At 32.3% G+C, this 19,629-nt stretch overlaps 1 protein-coding gene and 1 long non-coding RNA gene across 6 annotated transcripts in view; both read left to right on the forward strand.

Moving 5' to 3' along the window:
* Positions 1-18,198, forward strand: part of TDRP (testis development related protein) — a 56,187-nt gene extending 37,989 nt beyond the window's left edge. For all 5 annotated transcript variants that reach the window (XM_051976016.1, XM_051976017.1, XM_051976019.1 and 2 more), the window contains 2 exons: positions 12,809-12,912; positions 15,082-18,198. In XM_051976016.1, coding sequence (XP_051831976.1) covers positions 12,809-12,912; positions 15,082-15,427 — 450 coding nt within the window. In that variant the 3' untranslated portion in view covers positions 15,428-18,198. The remainder of the gene's footprint in view (positions 1-12,808; positions 12,913-15,081) is intronic.
* Positions 1-19,629, forward strand: part of LOC127548567 (uncharacterized) — a 237,980-nt gene that overhangs the window by 171,852 nt on the left and 46,499 nt on the right. The gene's annotated exons all lie outside the window — the stretch shown is intronic.

A 19,629-nucleotide genomic window follows, 5' to 3' on the forward strand; every position in this document is an offset into this window, starting at 1 on the left:
CTCCTTGCCTCTGGTCTTTCCCAATTTAAATTGTTTTCATGCAGCTGCCAAAAGTGACATTCTTAAAGCATGGGTTTGACTGTGTTACTCCCTTGCTCAAGAAGCTTCAATGTCTCTTTTCCTTTTAAGTTAAAATTCAGACTATTCTAGCATTTAAAACCATTTCCTGAATGATCTCATGCTACTTTTTATGTACTCTACCGAAATTATTCTGTTTGCTATTTTCCATATACAATTTGTCTCTCATCTCCATGCCTTTGTTTATGTCAGGAATGTTCTCCCCAATCAGTCTATCTTTTAAAATATTACAAATTCCCTTCAAGATCAATTTTAAATACTGCTCCCTTTAAAGGTGTCTTTCCTGATTTCTTTAGTATTAGTGGTTCCTATGTCCTGAAATTACATTGCATTTACTCATCCATATATATGTTGTTTACTTGCAGTAGACTGTGAAAATGTGAGCTTGTTTTGAGGACAGACTATTTCAATCTTGTTTTTATATCCTCAGTATCTAGCCCAGGATTTAGTAAACAGGTGCTTAAATGCTAAATGAACTAAATTGAAAATTCAAGTCATCCTAGCTCTAGCTATCCTACTTTCCCTATGTGCAATGTTCAGACTACAACCAGTGATAACAGTTCTCATTTTTACCTCAATTGTTTTGACTTTCACAGTGAAGAGGAAGAATATCTGGTATGGTTGAAAGTGCACACTGTATTATATGCCAAAAACCTTGGCATGTAAGTCTGACCTCTGCCAGTAACTAAAAGTATATGACCGTAGGCACAATAAGTAAAATTATTTTACAGCAAATAAAATTATTTTCTTGGACCTTAGTGTTCATCTGAAAAATGAAGGACTTAGATTTTTAAAAATCCAGTCATTTCCCTTTTTCCCTCTTATTTTCTCCCATCTTTATCTGCCAGTTCTCTACCCACCTCTGTGGAGGAAGAGGACATTTACTTGCCATGTTCCACTTGCATTTTCAGAATCTACAGATTTTGGAGAATTATAAAAAATTAAAACTTTTCTAAGTATATAATTTTAGAATAAAATGAATTTTATATGAAATATTTCAAATTTATTTCTTTGGGTTTTTATGTTGTGTCATTTGATATTTTAATTATTTTTTGCCTTTTTGTTAGTCAGTAAACATCTATTAACCACTTTTTATGTATCAGGCAGTGTGCTAAGTGCTAAGCATACACATAAAGATAAAAGAAAAAAGTTGTTCACAATTAAATGGGAGAAAGGAAAACTAATTAGCTTCTGTCAATAGAGCAATGGCCCTGCAGTCAGGAGGACCTGATCTCAAATTTGGGTTCACACATTTTATTAGCTGGGTGAACCTGGGCAAAGTCACTTAATTCTGATTGAGAGACTATGTACAAAAAAATGTACACATCTGTCTATTGTTATGAATAGATGTAGAATAAATTGGAAATAAGAGAAAAAACATTGTAGAAAGGGAAAATTTAACTGAGACTTTAACCGAGACTAAGGAGGAAAAAACAGGAAGGAAAGCATTTCAAGTATGGGTTTGGGGAAATGGGGTGAGGGAGGAGCCAGTGAAAATGCTCATAGGTGGGAGATGAAATGTTTTATTCAAAAAGAACAAGATACTGATAACTTTTGTTTTATATCACTTCCATTTTCTATCCTGTCTCTTTTCCCCAAATTATCCTAGAGAGCTGTTCTAATAAAGAAAAAAAAAAAAGAGTGTGGGGGGAGGGAAGAAGGGGGAAGCAGATCAGCAAAATGCAATAACATGTATTGGAAACATTTTTAATTTTAAAGGAAATTATAGAACATTTTTGGAGGTTATCAGATCATTTCTAATTTTCTGATGTTCCACTTTCTCTTTCATGCCTAGACTTCTGGTCTCACATAGACTAGGTTTGACCCTGATGACCTGATCCAAAGAGACATTTTCTGTCTTTGGTTGGTGTTTTGTTCACAGTATAAAACTTAGTGGAAATTTATGTTGATAACAGGTTCTACCATATCTCTAGTACAGTTATTCATTGTATGATAATGGTATCATGTATGGGACAACCTTTTTATTTTCACGTATCACAACAAATGTTTCAGATGAAAAATATCCATGAGCAAATAGAAAAATACATATCACTCAAATAACCTGTTTGACTTTCCCTCCCCTCTCCTCCCCTTCTCTCTTTGTAAAGAATTTTTAAAATTTTAGTAAATATTTATTGATCAGCTGACTGAAATCTTTTCACTTTCCTGAGAAAGGAATTTCTGATCTCAGGAACTCTTTAATTTTGGAGTTACACATTAGATAGCACACATGGCTAAAAATATATATTATCATGATTACTAGTTGCTGATCTGTGTTTAGAAAAGGAAAAAGGCAGAAAATATTCAGGAATGTTGGTTAAACTCAGTCTATTCAGTCAGGTGCTTCTTTTGCAAGTTTCAGTTTTTAATAATTTGGAAGTATTCTCTACTGTATTCCAGTCTGGAATTCCAAATGAAAAAATATAACAGAAGGGTGTAGTGTTCTGGTGTGCTTTCTGGAGGTCTTGGGACCAGCCTTGTTTTCAGCAGAATAATCACCACAAGAATAGCCAGGGATAAAGTCCAGAGGTCTTTATTGTCTCCTTCACAGTCTGTCTCCTTCACCTGGGACTTGGCTAGCTCTCTGGTGGTCCTCAGAATGGGTCTTTGTTTCAATGGAGGAAACAGGAGAGCCACCAAGACAGTCTGTGTCTGATTCAGTTTGTCCCCAGTTTATATGCTCTATTACAGTTACATCATTATGGTATACTGAGTGTAAACCAATCATTGTATCACTAAGGAACCATTAAGTTTATTTTATTTTATTTATTTATTTTTTTGGGAACCATTAATTTTAAAGGAAATTATAGAACATTTTTGGAGGTTATCAGATCATTTCTAGTTTTCTGATGTTCCACTTTAGGGAACCATTCTTTGTTGTAAGATTAAATCAGTCATACTGAACTAGAGAACTCACATGCTAAACTAGATAACCATTATATTATCAATTCCACTGAGTTAACATCTTGTTTAAATCAGTCATACTGAGCCTTAAGTATATTTCTCCAAAGTTCCTGCTCTTTACCAAAGGGAAAAGAGATGAGGCATTTCATACCTTATACCTGGGGAGGAGGCTTGCTTCTCTGGCAAATGCTTGTCCTCCTCATGCTCAACCATCTAATCATCAAAGGTACTCTTATTTTCTAAAACTCACTTGATGAAGACTGCTCAGGATCAGTTGGGGTTGCTTGGGAAAAGAATTTCAGGGAGCAAGTTGGTTCTTAGTCAAGAATTTATTGCAAACAATGAGATGGACTTAGTCTTTAAACTATCAGCAACAAGCTAGACAAAGGATCTTATGTTTATACAAAATTCTGGGCCAGGTGTCATAGACTGAGTTAGTTCTTATGTGGGCAGTTGCTTGCAAGAAATTGAAAAACAGGACACCACCTGACTGGGTGGGCAACTGTCCTGTTGTGTGGTGTTTTAAAGATCTCAATAAACAAGGTTAGTCACTTATGTCTCAAGTCTTAAAACAGCCTTTTTACTAGGGAAAGTTTCTGTTTTTCTTGGGCAAATTTTCCACAGGGCAAGGTACAAGGCAAGGGCTAAAACCAATCAATCCCATCACAATCAAAACATACTAGTCTTCTCCCAACAAAGATTCATACTCTTATCAAGTTGCTTGTTGAAGAGTCATGAAATTGATTTGAGAGTTCCTTGATCATTTTGTTAAATTCCTTGCAAGATACTCTTTGTCAAGGAATTCCCAAATCAGTTTGATTTTAAGGTGCTTTATATACATATTATTTCATTTGATTCTCACAACAACTCTGTGAGGTTGGTACTATTATACATATGTTACAGAGTAGGAAACTGATAATGCCAGAGATTTAAGAAATAAAAACAAAACAACCCAATTTGATTTTCTTTTCTTTTAAATAAATGATTTTGGAAGAAGTTTTGAAGGTGTTGCCATTGTATCTACTTGACTTGACTTTAGGAGAACATGATTTCATTGCTCTATATATGTTGTATACATATCATGATGCCCCATATGACTTAGTACATTAATTGGTCAAGTGTTTATATATTGCTTTTAGCATTAGGAATCATAGAGTCTCAGATTGAGAACTTGAAAGACATTTAAAGACATTTAGTCCAACAATTTCATTTACATATGAGGAAACTGAGGTGCAGAAAGCATGAATGACTTGCCTACAATAACTTAAGTAATTGGCAGAGCCAGAATTTAAGCCAAAGACCCTCTGACTTGACCCACTTCTTTCCTGCTATCTCTTTGTAGCTTCCCTACTTTCTCTTTTTCTAAAATAACCACTCCAAAAAGATCTAGAAAACAAATCAGACCAAATGCTATTTGGGAAAAAGCCAGAGGTCTGTAGACCTTGGGGTTAGAGTCTGGTCAGGAGAAACTACTCCAAGCACTCATGCCCAGAGAGAGGATGGGCACTTGGACAACAGGGGGTCCCAGATCCATCCTGGGGATACCACAGCGGGAAGAGTTAGCTACTGACAACTCTGACACATATTATTCATTTCTTGATGGCTTTTTGATATAAGCAGCTACTGAAGGCTTTAGGCAATATATCTAAACTTGGAAGTAAGGACCAGCAGAGTGACTTAGTCTTCAGGAACAGAGTAGGATATCAATTACAGCTTCTAGCCCATCCTGAATCCTATAGAAATAATAATAAGGGAAGAAACCATAGAACAGAAATCTAGACTTCTATACAGTGAACTAAGTAGCTAATTCTAATGATAGTCTACTATCACTCAGACCCAAACCTAGCTCAATAACTTGCAGAGCTCACAGAGTTGGGATGGGGAAAAAGGTGGTTGGTAAGAACAGCAATGACACTGCCCTCACAAAACTCCATTTGGGATTGTTTATGAGATCCTGGAATATCACAAACACTAAATTAATATATTTTGTTTTTAAATCATCTAAAATTTTACATATATAGTTTGCCTTCTCAGCCATTCCATATAACAAGAAGTATTTTTTTAAAAAGAAAATATAAAAGAGGAAGACAAAAACTCTGAGAAAAACCAATCAATGAATGGAAAATATATATCGTTTGGTATTTGTGAATCCATACTGATTTTTTTTATATCTCGTCTTTGGAGTTAACGTTTGTTCTTTGTAATTTTGTAATCTTTGCTTTCTTTTATTTATAAAATTAGAGTGATAGTTTTTGTTTTTATGTCACCTACATTTTCCCCCAATATATCCTCTTTCTCAGAGATGTGTTTGATTTTTTTTTTTTTTCTTTTAAAGAAAAAGAAGTTGTCAAACCAGTAAATGCGTCAAAAACATTTCTGAAAACAAAGTGTTTCATAGCTTTGGGCCTATCACCTCTGCAATGTGGGAGGAAATAAGCATTTATTAAGTGCCTACTCCTAAATATCTTATAAATATTATCTCATTTTGGTGGGAAGAGATATCTTTTCACATTTCTTTGAGTTCATGATTATAATATTCAGTTTTTATTTGTTTCATGCTGTTTTTTGTCATTGTGGTTTCAATGGTTTTTCCATTCACGTTGTTGAATTTTGAATATTTTTTTCTTTGTTTACTTCACTATTGCATCAATTTACATTAAATCTTTCCATACTTCTATGTTGGAATCTTTACAAACTGCTAACTAATTAGAGTTGATCTAATCTTACAAGAAGATGTTTTGGGCCAGAACCTGAAACAAGGTACTAAGTAGAACTAATTAGTACAATGCTTGTGTTTACACCTTTACTCATTGGAGTTCACAAGTATGCCAGATTTCACAAAGTAAACTTTGTAACTTTATGGATTCACACCTCCCTTAAAGCTCTTAGGGCCAGAGAGCACCATGGGAGAAAACCCATAATCCCATTCTCTCAGAAGAGTCAGATATAAGGCCAGTGATGAGAGATCTATTCCAGAATATATTCCACTTGGGTGGTTGGTCACAGAAGAGAGTTCAGCTGGATTGGAGAGGAGCACTCTGGTGCAGACACAGAGCACTTTGGGAGATTTCAGCAGAATTATGCCAGAAGCCCTCTCTCCAAGGCAAGACAGATTCAACTTGGTGCTGGCTCTGGATGCTGAAGAAAGCAGAGGCAGAAGCAAAGGACATTTGGAAAGAGCTCTTAGAACCAAGGAGAGAGAGAGGCCTCTAAGCTAACCAGGCTATATTGGAGATAATAAAAGATCTGAACTTTTATCACCTGGCTGCATTTGGGAATAAGATCACCACACTTCTATATTCATTGTATTCATTGTTAGTTACAATATAATAATATTCCCTCACACTGTTTTCTGTTTGTAAGCTTCTCAAGGGTAGCCACTGCCTTTCTACTCGTATTTTTATTTCCAGTGCTATTTCCAGTGCTTAGCACAGTTCCTGATACATAGAAATACTTAATAAATAATTGACTTGATTATACTTGTGGAAATCAACAATAAAGATCATTCTAACTCATCTCACTTAGTGACCTCATTAGTTCCCATGGGTTTATGATTTCTATGCAGATGACTTCTTGGGACTACAAATCTATCCCTCAAATGTCTTCTTGATGCCAGTCATACATACTTCTAATTGCCTGTTGGACATTTCAAATTGAATGTCCTAGTGACCTTTTAAACTTCCATGTCCCAAACAAAATTCATTATTTTTCCTCTCAAATCTTACCTCTTTTCTTTGAAGGATACCACCATCTTTCTAAGCATTCAGATTTACAATCTTGATGTTGTTCTCAACTTTTCACTCTATCCCACATATACAATCAGTTGCCAAATACTGCTATTTAAATTATATTTTTTATTATATTTTAACATATATTTTTGTTTTATTATATATTTTATTTATTTTTAAAATTGCTTCGTTTCCTTTTTCTCTCCTCACTTGATCAACATCCTTCTCAGCACCTTGTCATTTTTCTTCTAGACTATTATAGTAGCTTTCTAATGACTTTCATATCTCAAGTTCATCCTTATTTATTTTTTTCTCATGGCTGCCAAAATGATTTTTTAAAATTAGAGGTTTCACCAAGATACTGTCATACTCAAGAAGTATCTCTCTTGTCTAGGATCAAATGGACTATAGTTAACTTTTTGTTTTTTAAAATCTTTCATAACCCGGTTGCAATATACCTTCTACCTTGTATTTTGCTGCCCTGTACTCTGGTCTAGTCAAACTAACCTTTTTGCTATTCTTCATGTGTTAATCTCATCTCTTGTATCCATTTGCCTTTGTGCTCTACCATGACTGGTATGCATTACATCGGCTTTTTTAGAATTACATTTCTTTTAAAACGCAACTCAAATGTCACTTTATACATGGAACCTTTATTTATCCCCCCAGCAGCAGTGCTCTATCCTTCCACCTTGAATTATAATATAATTAAAGATGTGTGATTTCCTTAGTTGAATGTAAGGTACTCAAGGAGCTTTTCCTCATATGTTCCATTTCATTTCCTTTTTTCATGCCTTTGCATAGCATGTCTTCCATGCTTAGATTGTACTTCCCTTTCATCTGAGCCATGTTGGATATCATCAAAGTGTCATTGGGTATAAGATGAATTTTTGATCCTGCTATGTTATTGTCCAATTTCTCTCCCAATTCCTTTTTTTTTTTGTTTATATTATATATATTTTCCAAATATTCATCTGTGTTCATGTTGTTTGCCTTAAATAATGTAAGCTCCTTGAGGACAAGAACTATTTTAGGGGATAGTCTTACCACCATGGATTTGCACATAGTAGTAGTCTCTTAAACTTTTTGAAAAAAAGAAAGAATGAATGGTTAATTGTGTGATACAATGTTGTATACTGCTCTCATTAAGTATTTGAAAAATTGACCAAAGTCTGATCTTCTTCAATTAATTATGCCATGTGATAAGCCCCTTATATGAGGTGGCTACTTCTTACTGATATCTGTCATGGAATAGTAATGATATCTGTAGAGCCAAAGAGTAAGATAATTACTTATAAATTATAACAAATAATAAACAAAAACAAATTAATATAAAAAATATAACAACATATTAAAACATGTAACATGTAAACATATAAATAAAATATTAATCATTCTTGTGTTAAATGTCAAGTATGTGTAGTTTGTATACCTAGACTCTAATACACACCATGAAATATGATATACTTTAGAATGCTAGCCAGTTTGGCTTTATAATTTTTTATAATAAATTTTGCATAAAAGTGAAAATGATGCTACCATACACTTATGGGCAGAATTATTTGTGGATTTCAGGAGCTACTTAAGAAAAAAGTCTTCCCCAAATAAATTCTGAAGTACAATTTTGCTTATCATTTAAATCTTCATAATGATCAAAGCCTACTTGTGTAGTCTTTCTTGAAATGGTTCTATTTTACAAGAACCCTTCAGAAAGATTAGTAATCAGGATTTGCTTTATTTTACAAATTTAATCAACTTAATTCAATTAATTCACTTAATTCAGTGATGAATATTTAATTCAATTAAATGAACAACTTATAAAACATTGTAATACAGCCACTGTATTCAATAAATTAGGAGTCAAAGATGAAATAAGACATAGCCCTTTCCCCAAAGGAATTGACAGTGTTCATAACAAAGGACTGAATCCAATATGGTATTGTCCTTAAACTACTTAACAGCTTAGGAGAGTACATAACAATGTTTTATTTTCTTAAGCCTGATGTCAGTTATACATGTGAAATCATGCAAAATATATTTCCATATTAGCCACGTTTAAAAAATCAAGGAAAATGAAAAAAAAAAGTGAAAACTTTATATTTTATTCTGCATTTAGCTTTCATCAGTTCTTCTGGATGAGAAGCATTTTTCATCATAAGTCTTTCAAAATTGTCGTGGATCTCTAGTACTCTAGATCAGAGTAGCTGTCTTTCAAAGTTGATTATTGTATCATATTTCTGTTACTATGTACAATGTTCTTCTAGTTCTGCTTATTTTACTTTTGCTTCAGTTTGTAAAAGTCTTCCTTCCCAGGTTATTTTTGAAACCATTCTGCTCATCATTTTATATAGCACAATAGCATTCCATCACAATCCTATATCACAACTTGTCAGCCATTCCACAATTGATAGGCATCCCCTCAATCCAATTCTTTGACACCACAAAAAAGAGCTGCTATAAATATTTTTGTACATATAGGTTCTTTTCCCTTTTTAATGATCTCTTTGGGATTATTTGATTAGTTATCTAGTTCTTAAAAGAGAAGTTGAGATCCTCTACTAATAAAATTGTACTCATTTAACTTTTTAACTTTTTTTTTTTTTAACTTATTTTCCTTTTCCTTTAAGAATTTGGCTTCTCTGTTATTGGGGCATATATATTTCTTATTACTTCATTGTCTTGAATCCATTCTGTTGGCTGCTTCTGTTTTGTGGATGAGTTCATCACATTCAAATTCACAGTTGTGTTTACCAAGTGTATATTTCCCTCCAATCCTATATTTATCCCTATCTGTTGTTTTCTTTCTTTTTATCCTGTCCCTCCTCTAAAGTCTCTTTTACTTCTAACCACTACACTTTTGGTTTTTCTTAATCTGCCCTCTTTTTTGTTATCTTTCCTACTGTCCCCCTCCTTTTCTCATCCTTTACTTCCTGATTCTCTTTTTGGTAAAATATTTCTATACTCAAAGGATTGTGTGTGTGTGTGTGTGTGTGTGTGTGTGTGTGTGTGTGTATTCATCTTTGAATCAGTTTCAATGAGAGTGAGGATCATTGTTGCTCAGCCATCTCCCTCCCATTTCCCCCTCTTATATCAAAGCTTTTTTTTTTTGGGGGGGGGCATACCTTTTTCATGTGAGATAATTTTCCTTTCTCTTCTTCTCCCATGTATATATCTTTCTCACCCCTTCATTTTTTTTAAGATCATTTCAACATAATCCACACACTCATCATGCCCTTTGTTTATATAGATTATTTCTAACTGCTCTCATAATGATAGTTACATATATCATGTATAGCTTATATCAGATTGCTTGATGTCTTGGGGAGAGGGTAGGGAATTAAGAGAGAGCTAAAAATTTGAAACCTTTAAATCTTAGAAATTTTGTTGCAAACTATCTTTATATGTAATTGGAAAAAAATAAAATATTATTAAGTGTGAAATTAAAAAAAGGAGTTAATCATCTTCCTATATAAAGGAATGTAAACAGTTTTAACTTTAGAAAGACTTTTTTTTAATTTTAAATTTAAATTTTTATTTTTTTTTTGTTGAGACAGTTGGGCTTAAGTAACTTGCCCAGGGTCCCATAGTGTTAGGTGTCTAAGATCAAATTTGAACTCGTCCTCCTGACTTCAGGTCTGGTGCTCTATCTACTGCGCCATCTAGCTGTCCCTAGAAAGACTTTTTACATCTTGATTTTTCATGCTTCTCTTGTGTCATGTGTTTAGATGTCAATTTTCTATTCAACTTTGGTCTTTTCATTAGGAATGCTTAAAAGGCTTCTTTTATTAAACATTCATTTTTTTTTCTCTGAAGGATTATCCTCAGTTTTGTTGGGCATTCTTAATTGTAAATTAAGATTATTCCTAGTTCCTTTGGATTTTGAATATCATATTGCAACTCTCCATTTCTTTAACAGGAAGTTAATAAATCTAGTTCTAGTTACTTTGGTTCTGTGATATCTGAATGATTTCTTTCTGGATATTTGACATATTTATTCTTTAACCTTGGAACACTGGAATTTGGCTATAGTATTCTTGCTATTTTTCATTTTAGGATCTCTTTTGGGAGTTGATCAATAGATTCTTTTGATTTCTATTTTACCTTCTGATTCTAAGATATCTGAGCAGTTTTCCTTTATAATTTCTTGAAATATTATTGTGGGTTTTTTTATTAATAACTTTCAGAAATTCCAATAATTTAAAATTTTTCTAGACTCAATTTTTTAAATTAGTATAGTTTTTTTCAATGAGATATTTCATGCTTTTTCTATTGTTTCATTCTTTTGATTATTTCATTGTTTCTTAGCTTCCACTTGTTTAATTAGAATTTTTAAGGAATTATTTTTCCAGTGGGCTTTTGTACTTATTTTTTCCATTTGTTCCAATTCTGATCTTTAAGGAGATTACTGAAGAAATGAAATTTTGTACCTCCTTTTCCATCTGACCTATTTTGCTGTAAATATTCTTGGTGAATTTTTGTCCCTCTTTTACTATTTGACAAATTCTGTTTTTTAAAGTATTATTTTCTTTAGTATTTATCAAATTATTGAGTCTCTTTTCAAAACTTTCTTTCATTGCTTTCATTTCTTTTCTCAATTTCTCCTCTGCTACTTTTATTTCTTTATTTAACTCTTCCAGGCATTCTTATTGGCATTATGCCCAGTTTGAAGTCTGTTCCCCCATTCTTCTCCCCCTTCTCCCCCCCGCCCCCACACCTTTGAGACTTTGCATGTAGCTGTTTTCACATTGTTGTTTTCTTGTTTTGATTTTTCTTGTTACCATGGTCGTTTTTTATGTTAAGTCCCTTTTTGTTGTTTGTTCATTTTTCCAGCCTATTTCTTGACTTTTCACTTTATATTTAAGTTGAGCTTTCCTGGATTAAAAGTGGAGCACTGTTCCAAGCTTTAGAATTTTTTGTGCTAATGCTTTCAGAGCTAGTTCTGAGAGTCTGTATGTTTTTTGTTGCTTTCAAAATGATATAATCTAGGGTTGGATGTTGTCATTATTTATTTGGCCTGTTCTCTGGTCTTTATCTAGAAAAAGTCCGTTTTCTTCTACAGCTATAGGGGCTAATGTTCCCCTCTGCCTGGAAGTTGTGTTAGATTTCTGTTTTCAAGCTCTTTCAAGTACTGATACTCTTCTTGATGTTTAGAATTGCATATGGACAATGCAACAGGATTCTGTGCCCAGTGTCAGTTTAGTATATGTTGTAATTTTCTATTTTAAACTTAATAGTATTTTATTTTTTTCCAATTACATGTAAAAATAGTCTTCCACATTCATCTTTGTAAGATTGTGAGCTTTAATGCTTTTTCCTTCCCTTCCTTTCTTCTCCCCTCTCCAAGATGACAAGTGATTAAATATAGGTTATATATGTACAATAACATTAAACATTTCCTTACTAGTTAAGTTATGAAATCTGACTAGTTGTTTCATCCCTCCTTACTGTCTCTGAGCTGAGAGTCCTGGAAGCTGCGTTGCTACAATGGCAGCCATCACTAAGGTCCACAATTGATGCTGTGTCCCTGTGTGGGCTCTAGGCTAAATTCCCACCCATGTGTTATAGACCTTATCTGCTGACTTCCTGAGATGTCTTGAACTGGAAAAATGTTTCATCCTGACCTTTTGTTGCTTCTTTTACTCCAACATTCAATTTTCAATGTAATTTTAAAGTTGTTTGGAGGAGAATGTTGGAAGTGTTGACTTGGGTTGTTGCCTTTATTCTGCCATCTTGATTTTGCCTCCTTTCATAAGTTGCTAAATCTCCATCTCCCAAATCAATAATTGGTAACCTGTTTTTAAGTATCTTCAAATTTAGCTAAGTTTGGTCTTCAGCCAACAGAAATTGTCTATACTTTGGCCCCCATTGTAAAAATTTTTTTAATTCAACAATATCCAATATTTTACAGACATAGCCCATCAGAACTCTGTGCCATGATGAGGCATTCAAATATGACTTTAGTTGTCACTATTCTGCTATAAAACTTAGGATAAGGTAGAAAAGCATGTGTTGGGAGTTCAAACGTGTAAAATTTTGACCTGCTGACTTGTTATTTCACATTACAGGATTTTTTTGTCTCTTACAAAATCTTTTACTAGGTTCAGGGAGCCAGTTTCCGAGGTTGGAAAGAAGTGACCTCAATGTTTAATAAAGATGATGAACAGCAACTACTAGAAAAATGCAAATCTCCAAAGTTTAAAGGGTAAGTAGTAAAAAGATTGTCAAAAAACATTGAACATTGAAAGAATAAGACAGGGAAACCAACTAAATGAATAAAGAAAATGATTTATTGTGTTTAGTATAATTATATTAAAATGTATTTGCATCTTAAATTTTCAAGCATTTTGGAGAAAATTTTTATTGTTTGGTTGTTTGAGTTATGTCTGATTCTTCTATGACACTTTACCAGCTTATTTTACAGCTGAGACATTGAGAACAAACTTGAATTAAATGACTTAAATAGGATTCTATAGCTAGAAAGTATCTGAGGCCAGATTTGAACTCATCAAAATAAATATGTCTGATTCAAAGCTAGATGCTCTATTCACTGTGCCTCTTATTAACTCTTTACAAGTGGTAGTATTTTTTTATTTTTAAGAAATTATTTAAGGAATTATTTTTTGCACAAGCCAACAAATGAGCTACATTTGTAATATTATAATTAGTTGTTTTACTGTAAACCATTCAGAATTTCTTTGCCTCATATTTCTTTAAATTAACTAATTGAACTATTTTTAAAATCTTGGTATTTTAAACAAAGACTGCATTCAGTTTGACATCATTTTGAAAACTTTATCTTGTTATTAAAAAAAATATTTCCTGAAGTTAGTTATTAAACTTGAATTTTAACTTAAGCTACAATAGTAATACTCAAGCATAAAATGAGCATCAGAAAATAAGTTGAACTACATTAGAAATTAGGCACTTTTAAGTTTTAGTAGCTTTACAGATAGATATATTTATATGCATATATAATTTTAAATTGATTTTTAATGAATTAAAAAATTATAAGTATGTTACATTGGTAATACCAATAGGTACATTTTAAAAAGATTAATTATTTGAAAGTACTTTTATTTGTTCTAATGAATAGTATAATCTTTGACTTTACTTTATCTGGCTAAAGTAATTTGACCTAAACAATATTCTTTTCTGTATGAGCTGGTTTCAGGAAGTCCTGTTGTTAGGCAAGATGATAAATTGGATAATTTTTAAGTCTTTTAATCTCTTTATGTCATAGTACCTTTCCCCAATTCTAGTTATAGTTTACTTTGTGGAATAGATATTTCCTGAATTAGGCATTTGAAGAAAATGAAACCATTTATAAAACTTGCTGAGGAAGAATCCTAGTTAAAGACATTTAGCTGCAAATCCTTTTTGAAAATTGTATACTCTCACCTCTTGATTAGTCTTATATGTAATTTATATTTTTGTAGTCATACTTCAGATAGTATAATTTTTTCCCCGAGGCAATTGGGGTTAAGTGACTTGCCCAGGATCACACAGCTAGGAAGTAGTGTCTGAGGTATGATTTCGCAGCTGATGCGCCTATCCACTGTGCCATGTAGCTGATCCTTCAAATAGTGTTTTGAAATTATTGATAAATAATTTTATCAGTTTGCACCATAATATTATGTAAGGCTGATCCATGCCCTGTTCTTTGCCCCTAATGTTTTTCATGGAAACTGTTAATGAAGTTAAGTGGAGTTTGATTCAGATTTCTAAGTCCTTTAAAATGAATTATATAAAGATAATGGTTTCTTAGTCAAATAGAAACAGAAATCATTAAACTAAACCTATCTTCTATTTCTCATCCTAAAATTTACCTTTGATCTTTTAACTTAGAGGAGCCATAGTTCTTTTAATTTAAAATGTATTTATTTTCTTGTAAATGTAATTGGATTTCCACATTTTTTTTTTAAGTCATAGGAGGGAATGTAATTTTATTAATAAAGAAAATGCTAAATATATGACAACTTACCTTAGTTTTCTTATAGTTGTAAACAATTTAATCAAAGTAGGCACTCCCTCTGTCTATGCAGGTTGTGATCTTTCAACACTTTAGTAAATAGTCTTTATGAGTTGCTTTGCCTTTCTCTATCCTAGTTAATCTTTTGGTTATGAATCCTTTGATAAATTTTGATAAATTGTTAATTTTTGGTATTGATTTTAGATTGCTTGGGAATGTTAATTTTGTAAATTAAATTTTTGAGGAATGCTTTCAAAATGGTTTTAGTAGCTCCCCCAGTTAAAAATTATCTAATATTTTATATGTCTAAATTAAAAAAAATTGGTTTAATTGGAAGTATAAAAATATCAAAAGTTTTTTTTGGGGACAGTTTTCAATATTTAACATTTTAATGTATCTCAGAACTAACTTAAGAATAAAAGAAGATATGAAGACTGAAAAGAAATCTGGATTTTGGGACAGTTTGGTGTTAAAACAGAATATGCAATCCAAGAAACCAGATGAGATCGAGGGATGGGAGCCACCTCAGATTACTCTTGAAGATACGGCCACTGATTTAGGTGACTCTTCTAGAGACCATCTCTCCTGGCCAGGTTGGGAAGATGAGACTAAAGGTTCCACAAAATACACCAACCTGACTAGCTCAGGAAACAGTTCCAGATGGAGTATCAAATCAGCTGGAAAATTGGTCAGCATTAGACGGCAAAGCAAAGGTAATCTTACTGATAACTGGGAAGAATTAGAATGATAGGAATTTGAAATACTTTATAAATGAAAATGTACCTTGATGTTTATGTATAGTCAAACCAAAATTTGCTCAATATTGCACCTGTATGCTTAATTTTGTTCTGATTCTTATAAATATTTTCTCTATTATTTTTAATTAGTATATCAACAGATGATTCATCTGCTTTCTTCATTTAAAAAGAATAGAAAACCTCTTTTGTGCCTATTTTTCACATTTGGATTTTTCCAGTATGTCAGATTGTTGAAATAACCAAAAATACTGTATTTCCTTTGTGAATGTATACACTGGTTTTGAAGTTGACTGCCTTATCTAGAAACTTCTAGGCTCTTGGAATCTCAAGACTTCTGAAGCTACAGATGTTAATTTTGAATGAACTTCCTCTAAAAAGCCAGTGTTGATTTGTAATTTGCCACAAAACTTTTTTCATGCCAGATTTTATTATCTGAGAATCTTCTTTCCTTGTTTTTTAATTAGTCATTCTGTTTCTGTTCGTATGTTGTATGTAATATGAGACTGTAGCAGTTGTACAATTCTCTTCCATTGTTAGAAATGTGCAGTCGATAAGTCTTCCAGAGGTTAGGCTAAAATTTATTTAATTTAGCAAAAAATTAAAACTTTACCTTTAAAAAAACTTGATTAAACAGTTAAATCAGAAAGTTAAGTTATAATTGAGTATCAGAAATATCAAAAAAAAAAATATATTCTTGTAGTGCCTGTGGAGAAATAGTTTCTAGTTTGCACATAAATTGTAATGATTTTGGCTTTGTTTTGATTTTATTTTTCCTTAGTTCTCCTTTTTGACTTTTAAATATTGATCTTTATTTTTAAATTATTTATTCTAAAAAGTCACTGTGTTTTTGTGTTGTCAAGGTAACTAAGGAATGAAAAAGAATGTGTGCTTACTACATGTCTTGGTACTTTTAATTTTAGTTTGGAAATTAAATTGATATACTTCTGTGCATTACAGATTTCAAACTGTATATAAAAACTGAAAGTGCCTCTTTTTCTATCATAACCACAGATCTGGGTTTAATTCTCAAAATGATATTCTTAATGTAAAGGGTGTTAGTTACATCTTGTCTTGTAAAAAAAAAGCCTATTTTTAGCAGAAAAATAATTTATGGCTGATCCATTATTATCACTATGAAGTTATTTCTTGAAGTAAAAAAAAAAGTTTTAAATCTCTAAACTTTATTGTTGTCTTTAACTATGTGCTTGCTCATGTCAGGCGTCTTTAGCAATATGCCACTTCACCAGGGATTCTTAGATATCGCTTTTATCTGAATTACCAACTTGTTTGAGAAGAAAAAAAGTCATAGCTTTTATTGGTAAAGAATAGTTTTCCTTGGCTTTTTTTCAGGAGGACGTTATATGCTTTAAAATATTCAGTTTATCAACATTATTGTACTGTATCCCGTAAACCACACAATGCAAATATAGTTCTGTTCAGCTCAGTTTAAGTGGATTTTTTCCAACTAACATCTCCATGGAATATTCAAACATGTCTGGTAGTAAAATTCTTAAATATGTAAAGAATTCCAAAAAAATACTGAATTTTAGGAAAAATAAGATTTTTGATAAGAATATTTAGAAAGATGCTGTTTTGAAAATGGACATGAAATAATTTTAATTAGGTTTTTTGTTCGTAGTGTAATAGAAAGCTTTTTTTAATGTTATGCTACTTTGCCTTGTTAAGAAAGAAAATAATTTGCCTCAGGTAAATAAGTTGATATTTGTGTTTTTGTTTCCAGCATCTTTACAGCAGTGTTTGCTAAAATCACATAAGGATGTATTCCATAATTCATATATCTATTTCATAGTTTATTTTAAAAAGTTTAAGATCAGGAAAGCAGTGTTTTGACATGTTTTCAGCTAATACTGACACAAGATAGTAGAAACAATTCAATTGAAGACCGTATAACAATCCTTTAGCTGGGGAGAGAGGTCAGGAAATGCCATTACTTTTTTCTTCTTATTGGGAGTTCTGTTATACCGTGACCAGTAAGGATCTTTATGCCTTGCATAGTTTATTGTCAAGTGCCTGTATTTCACCTTTTAATATATTCATGATGCACAGCTGGAGAAAAAGCCCTGTATATACAAATTACAAAAAATTTCCCATAATCTGAATTATTCTAAAGTTAAAACTTTATTTGGATCAGAATTTGCTGTATAACTTATCTGAATTTTTCCTTCCTACAGATGACACATATAAAAGTAAAATATTAATGTTTTCTATCATAATTGTGTCTGACTTTATGGTAAAATAAATATGTTGTGATTTTAATATAATTATTTATTATATTTTATAGCATAATTTCTTTTGAAGAAAATTTCACTAAAGTGAATTTATCTTTCTTTCTTTTTTTTTTTTCCAAAGGCATTTCATTAAATCTCTTAATCAGAAAATATTGAGGCCTTAGTTTATGATTTAAATGTTTATATATCCTGAATATGATCAGGAATACTGTATGCATGTAACAAGAATAGTATTTAACTCCTTAAGGTTTCGTTTGATTTTGATGAGAAATTGGTTATACTTCACAAAAGGTAGATTAAGAATGAATTTTAAGGTTATATAAGAAATAAAATTTTACTTAAATCTTTCCCCCCTGTTGCCAATTTGCATGATTATTGGCTTTTACTTAAGTTATTGTGTCGGATGACTGTAATTTGTCACATAGTGACTTGACTTTTTTTTTAACCTCATTTTCAAATGCTAATAATACTTGTAGAATTTTCACATAAATAAAGACATAATTTAAACTGGAGTTTCATGATTTTTTTTTAAGTTTTCAAAATTTCCTTGTAGCATTTTATTTTTGGTGTATCAGTCACAATAAGTTATTAGTGGTTGGTGGGACCTGTCTCTAAAGTATCTTTTTTTCATATGTGTTACAGGTGAGTATCAGGTGTTCAAGTAGGTCATTGTATTGTGAGTTGTGACTGGTTCAGTTTTCCTTGATTTTACCATTGGTACCTTAGTGTTCAATAAACCACCATTTTCTTGGTTCCTGACTTTGTTGAACATGGAATTGTAATCAGTTATAGGGTTTTAGATCAGGTTTAGATTTACATGGCCTGGGATTCATTTGATTTGATCTTGTTATTTTTCAGATGTCAAAACAGGCTATGGACACAAAGGGAGTCAAATGGCAAGCCCAGGTTTTGAAACTAGGACTGTGCACACAAATTTCCAATTTTTTCACCTATTTATCCTCATTTATCTCCAAACATGGCACTTTCCATCTTCCCTAATTCTGAAATAATACCATGATTTTTCTTTTGAGCCCAGGCTGGAAATCTCTTAAGTCATCTTTTCCTTTTTTTCTCCCTAACTCCTCATTTTTAATTTAATCATTAATACCATTCATGATCCTTAGGGTAGATAGTTGTGGGTGGTACTCCTATTTTAAAGATGAAGGAATGGAAGTTCAGAGAGAAGTGTTAATTGTCCAAGATCACATAATTAAAAAATGTCAGAGCCAGAACTCAAACCAGGATTTACCACAAAAAGTAAAGGAGTTTCCTTATTATGACATTCTGCTTTTAAATTGGGACATTCTGTTTTCCCAGTCTTTCTCTTATTCATACATCTTTGCTAAACCATCTCAGCTATAATCATAAATCATTGATGAAAAGGTGAGAAGAGACCCTAAGAACAAACATAAAGCATAGTCGTAGTAGACTTCTCCTCCTCCTTTTTTTTTTTTTTTTTTTTTAAACTGAGGCAATTGGAGTTAAGTGACTTGCCCAGGGTCACACAGTTAGGAAGTGCTAAGTATCTGAGCTTGGATTTGAGCTCAGTCCTCCTGACTTCAGGGCTGGTGCTCTATCCACTGTGCCACCTAGCTGCTCTTATAACCTTCTTTAAAGCAAATGAAAGGTAGTGTGGAAGAGTGGAAAGAAACCTTGATTTAGACTTAAAATTTTGACTGATGATTCAATCTTAGATCTGATACTTTATACTCATGTAATAGTGGGCAACCTCTTTAGACGTTGAATTTTCTCATCTCTAAGACACTTGAAGTCTCTTCAGATTCCTTCTAACTCTAAAATGGTGATCTGTGAACCTTGAATGATGAAAACAGTTTCAGGGGAGAGATCAAAGAAGACAGCTGGTAGGAGCTGTTTATGAAGGGATATTTGTAAGCAGTTAGTATAGTGCCTGGTACACAGTAGGCACTATATAATATATTTAT

Source organism: Antechinus flavipes, chromosome 2 (genome assembly GCF_016432865.1).
Source record: "Antechinus flavipes isolate AdamAnt ecotype Samford, QLD, Australia chromosome 2, AdamAnt_v2, whole genome shotgun sequence".
In the NCBI taxonomy this organism is placed as follows: domain Eukaryota; kingdom Metazoa; phylum Chordata; class Mammalia; order Dasyuromorphia; family Dasyuridae; genus Antechinus; species Antechinus flavipes.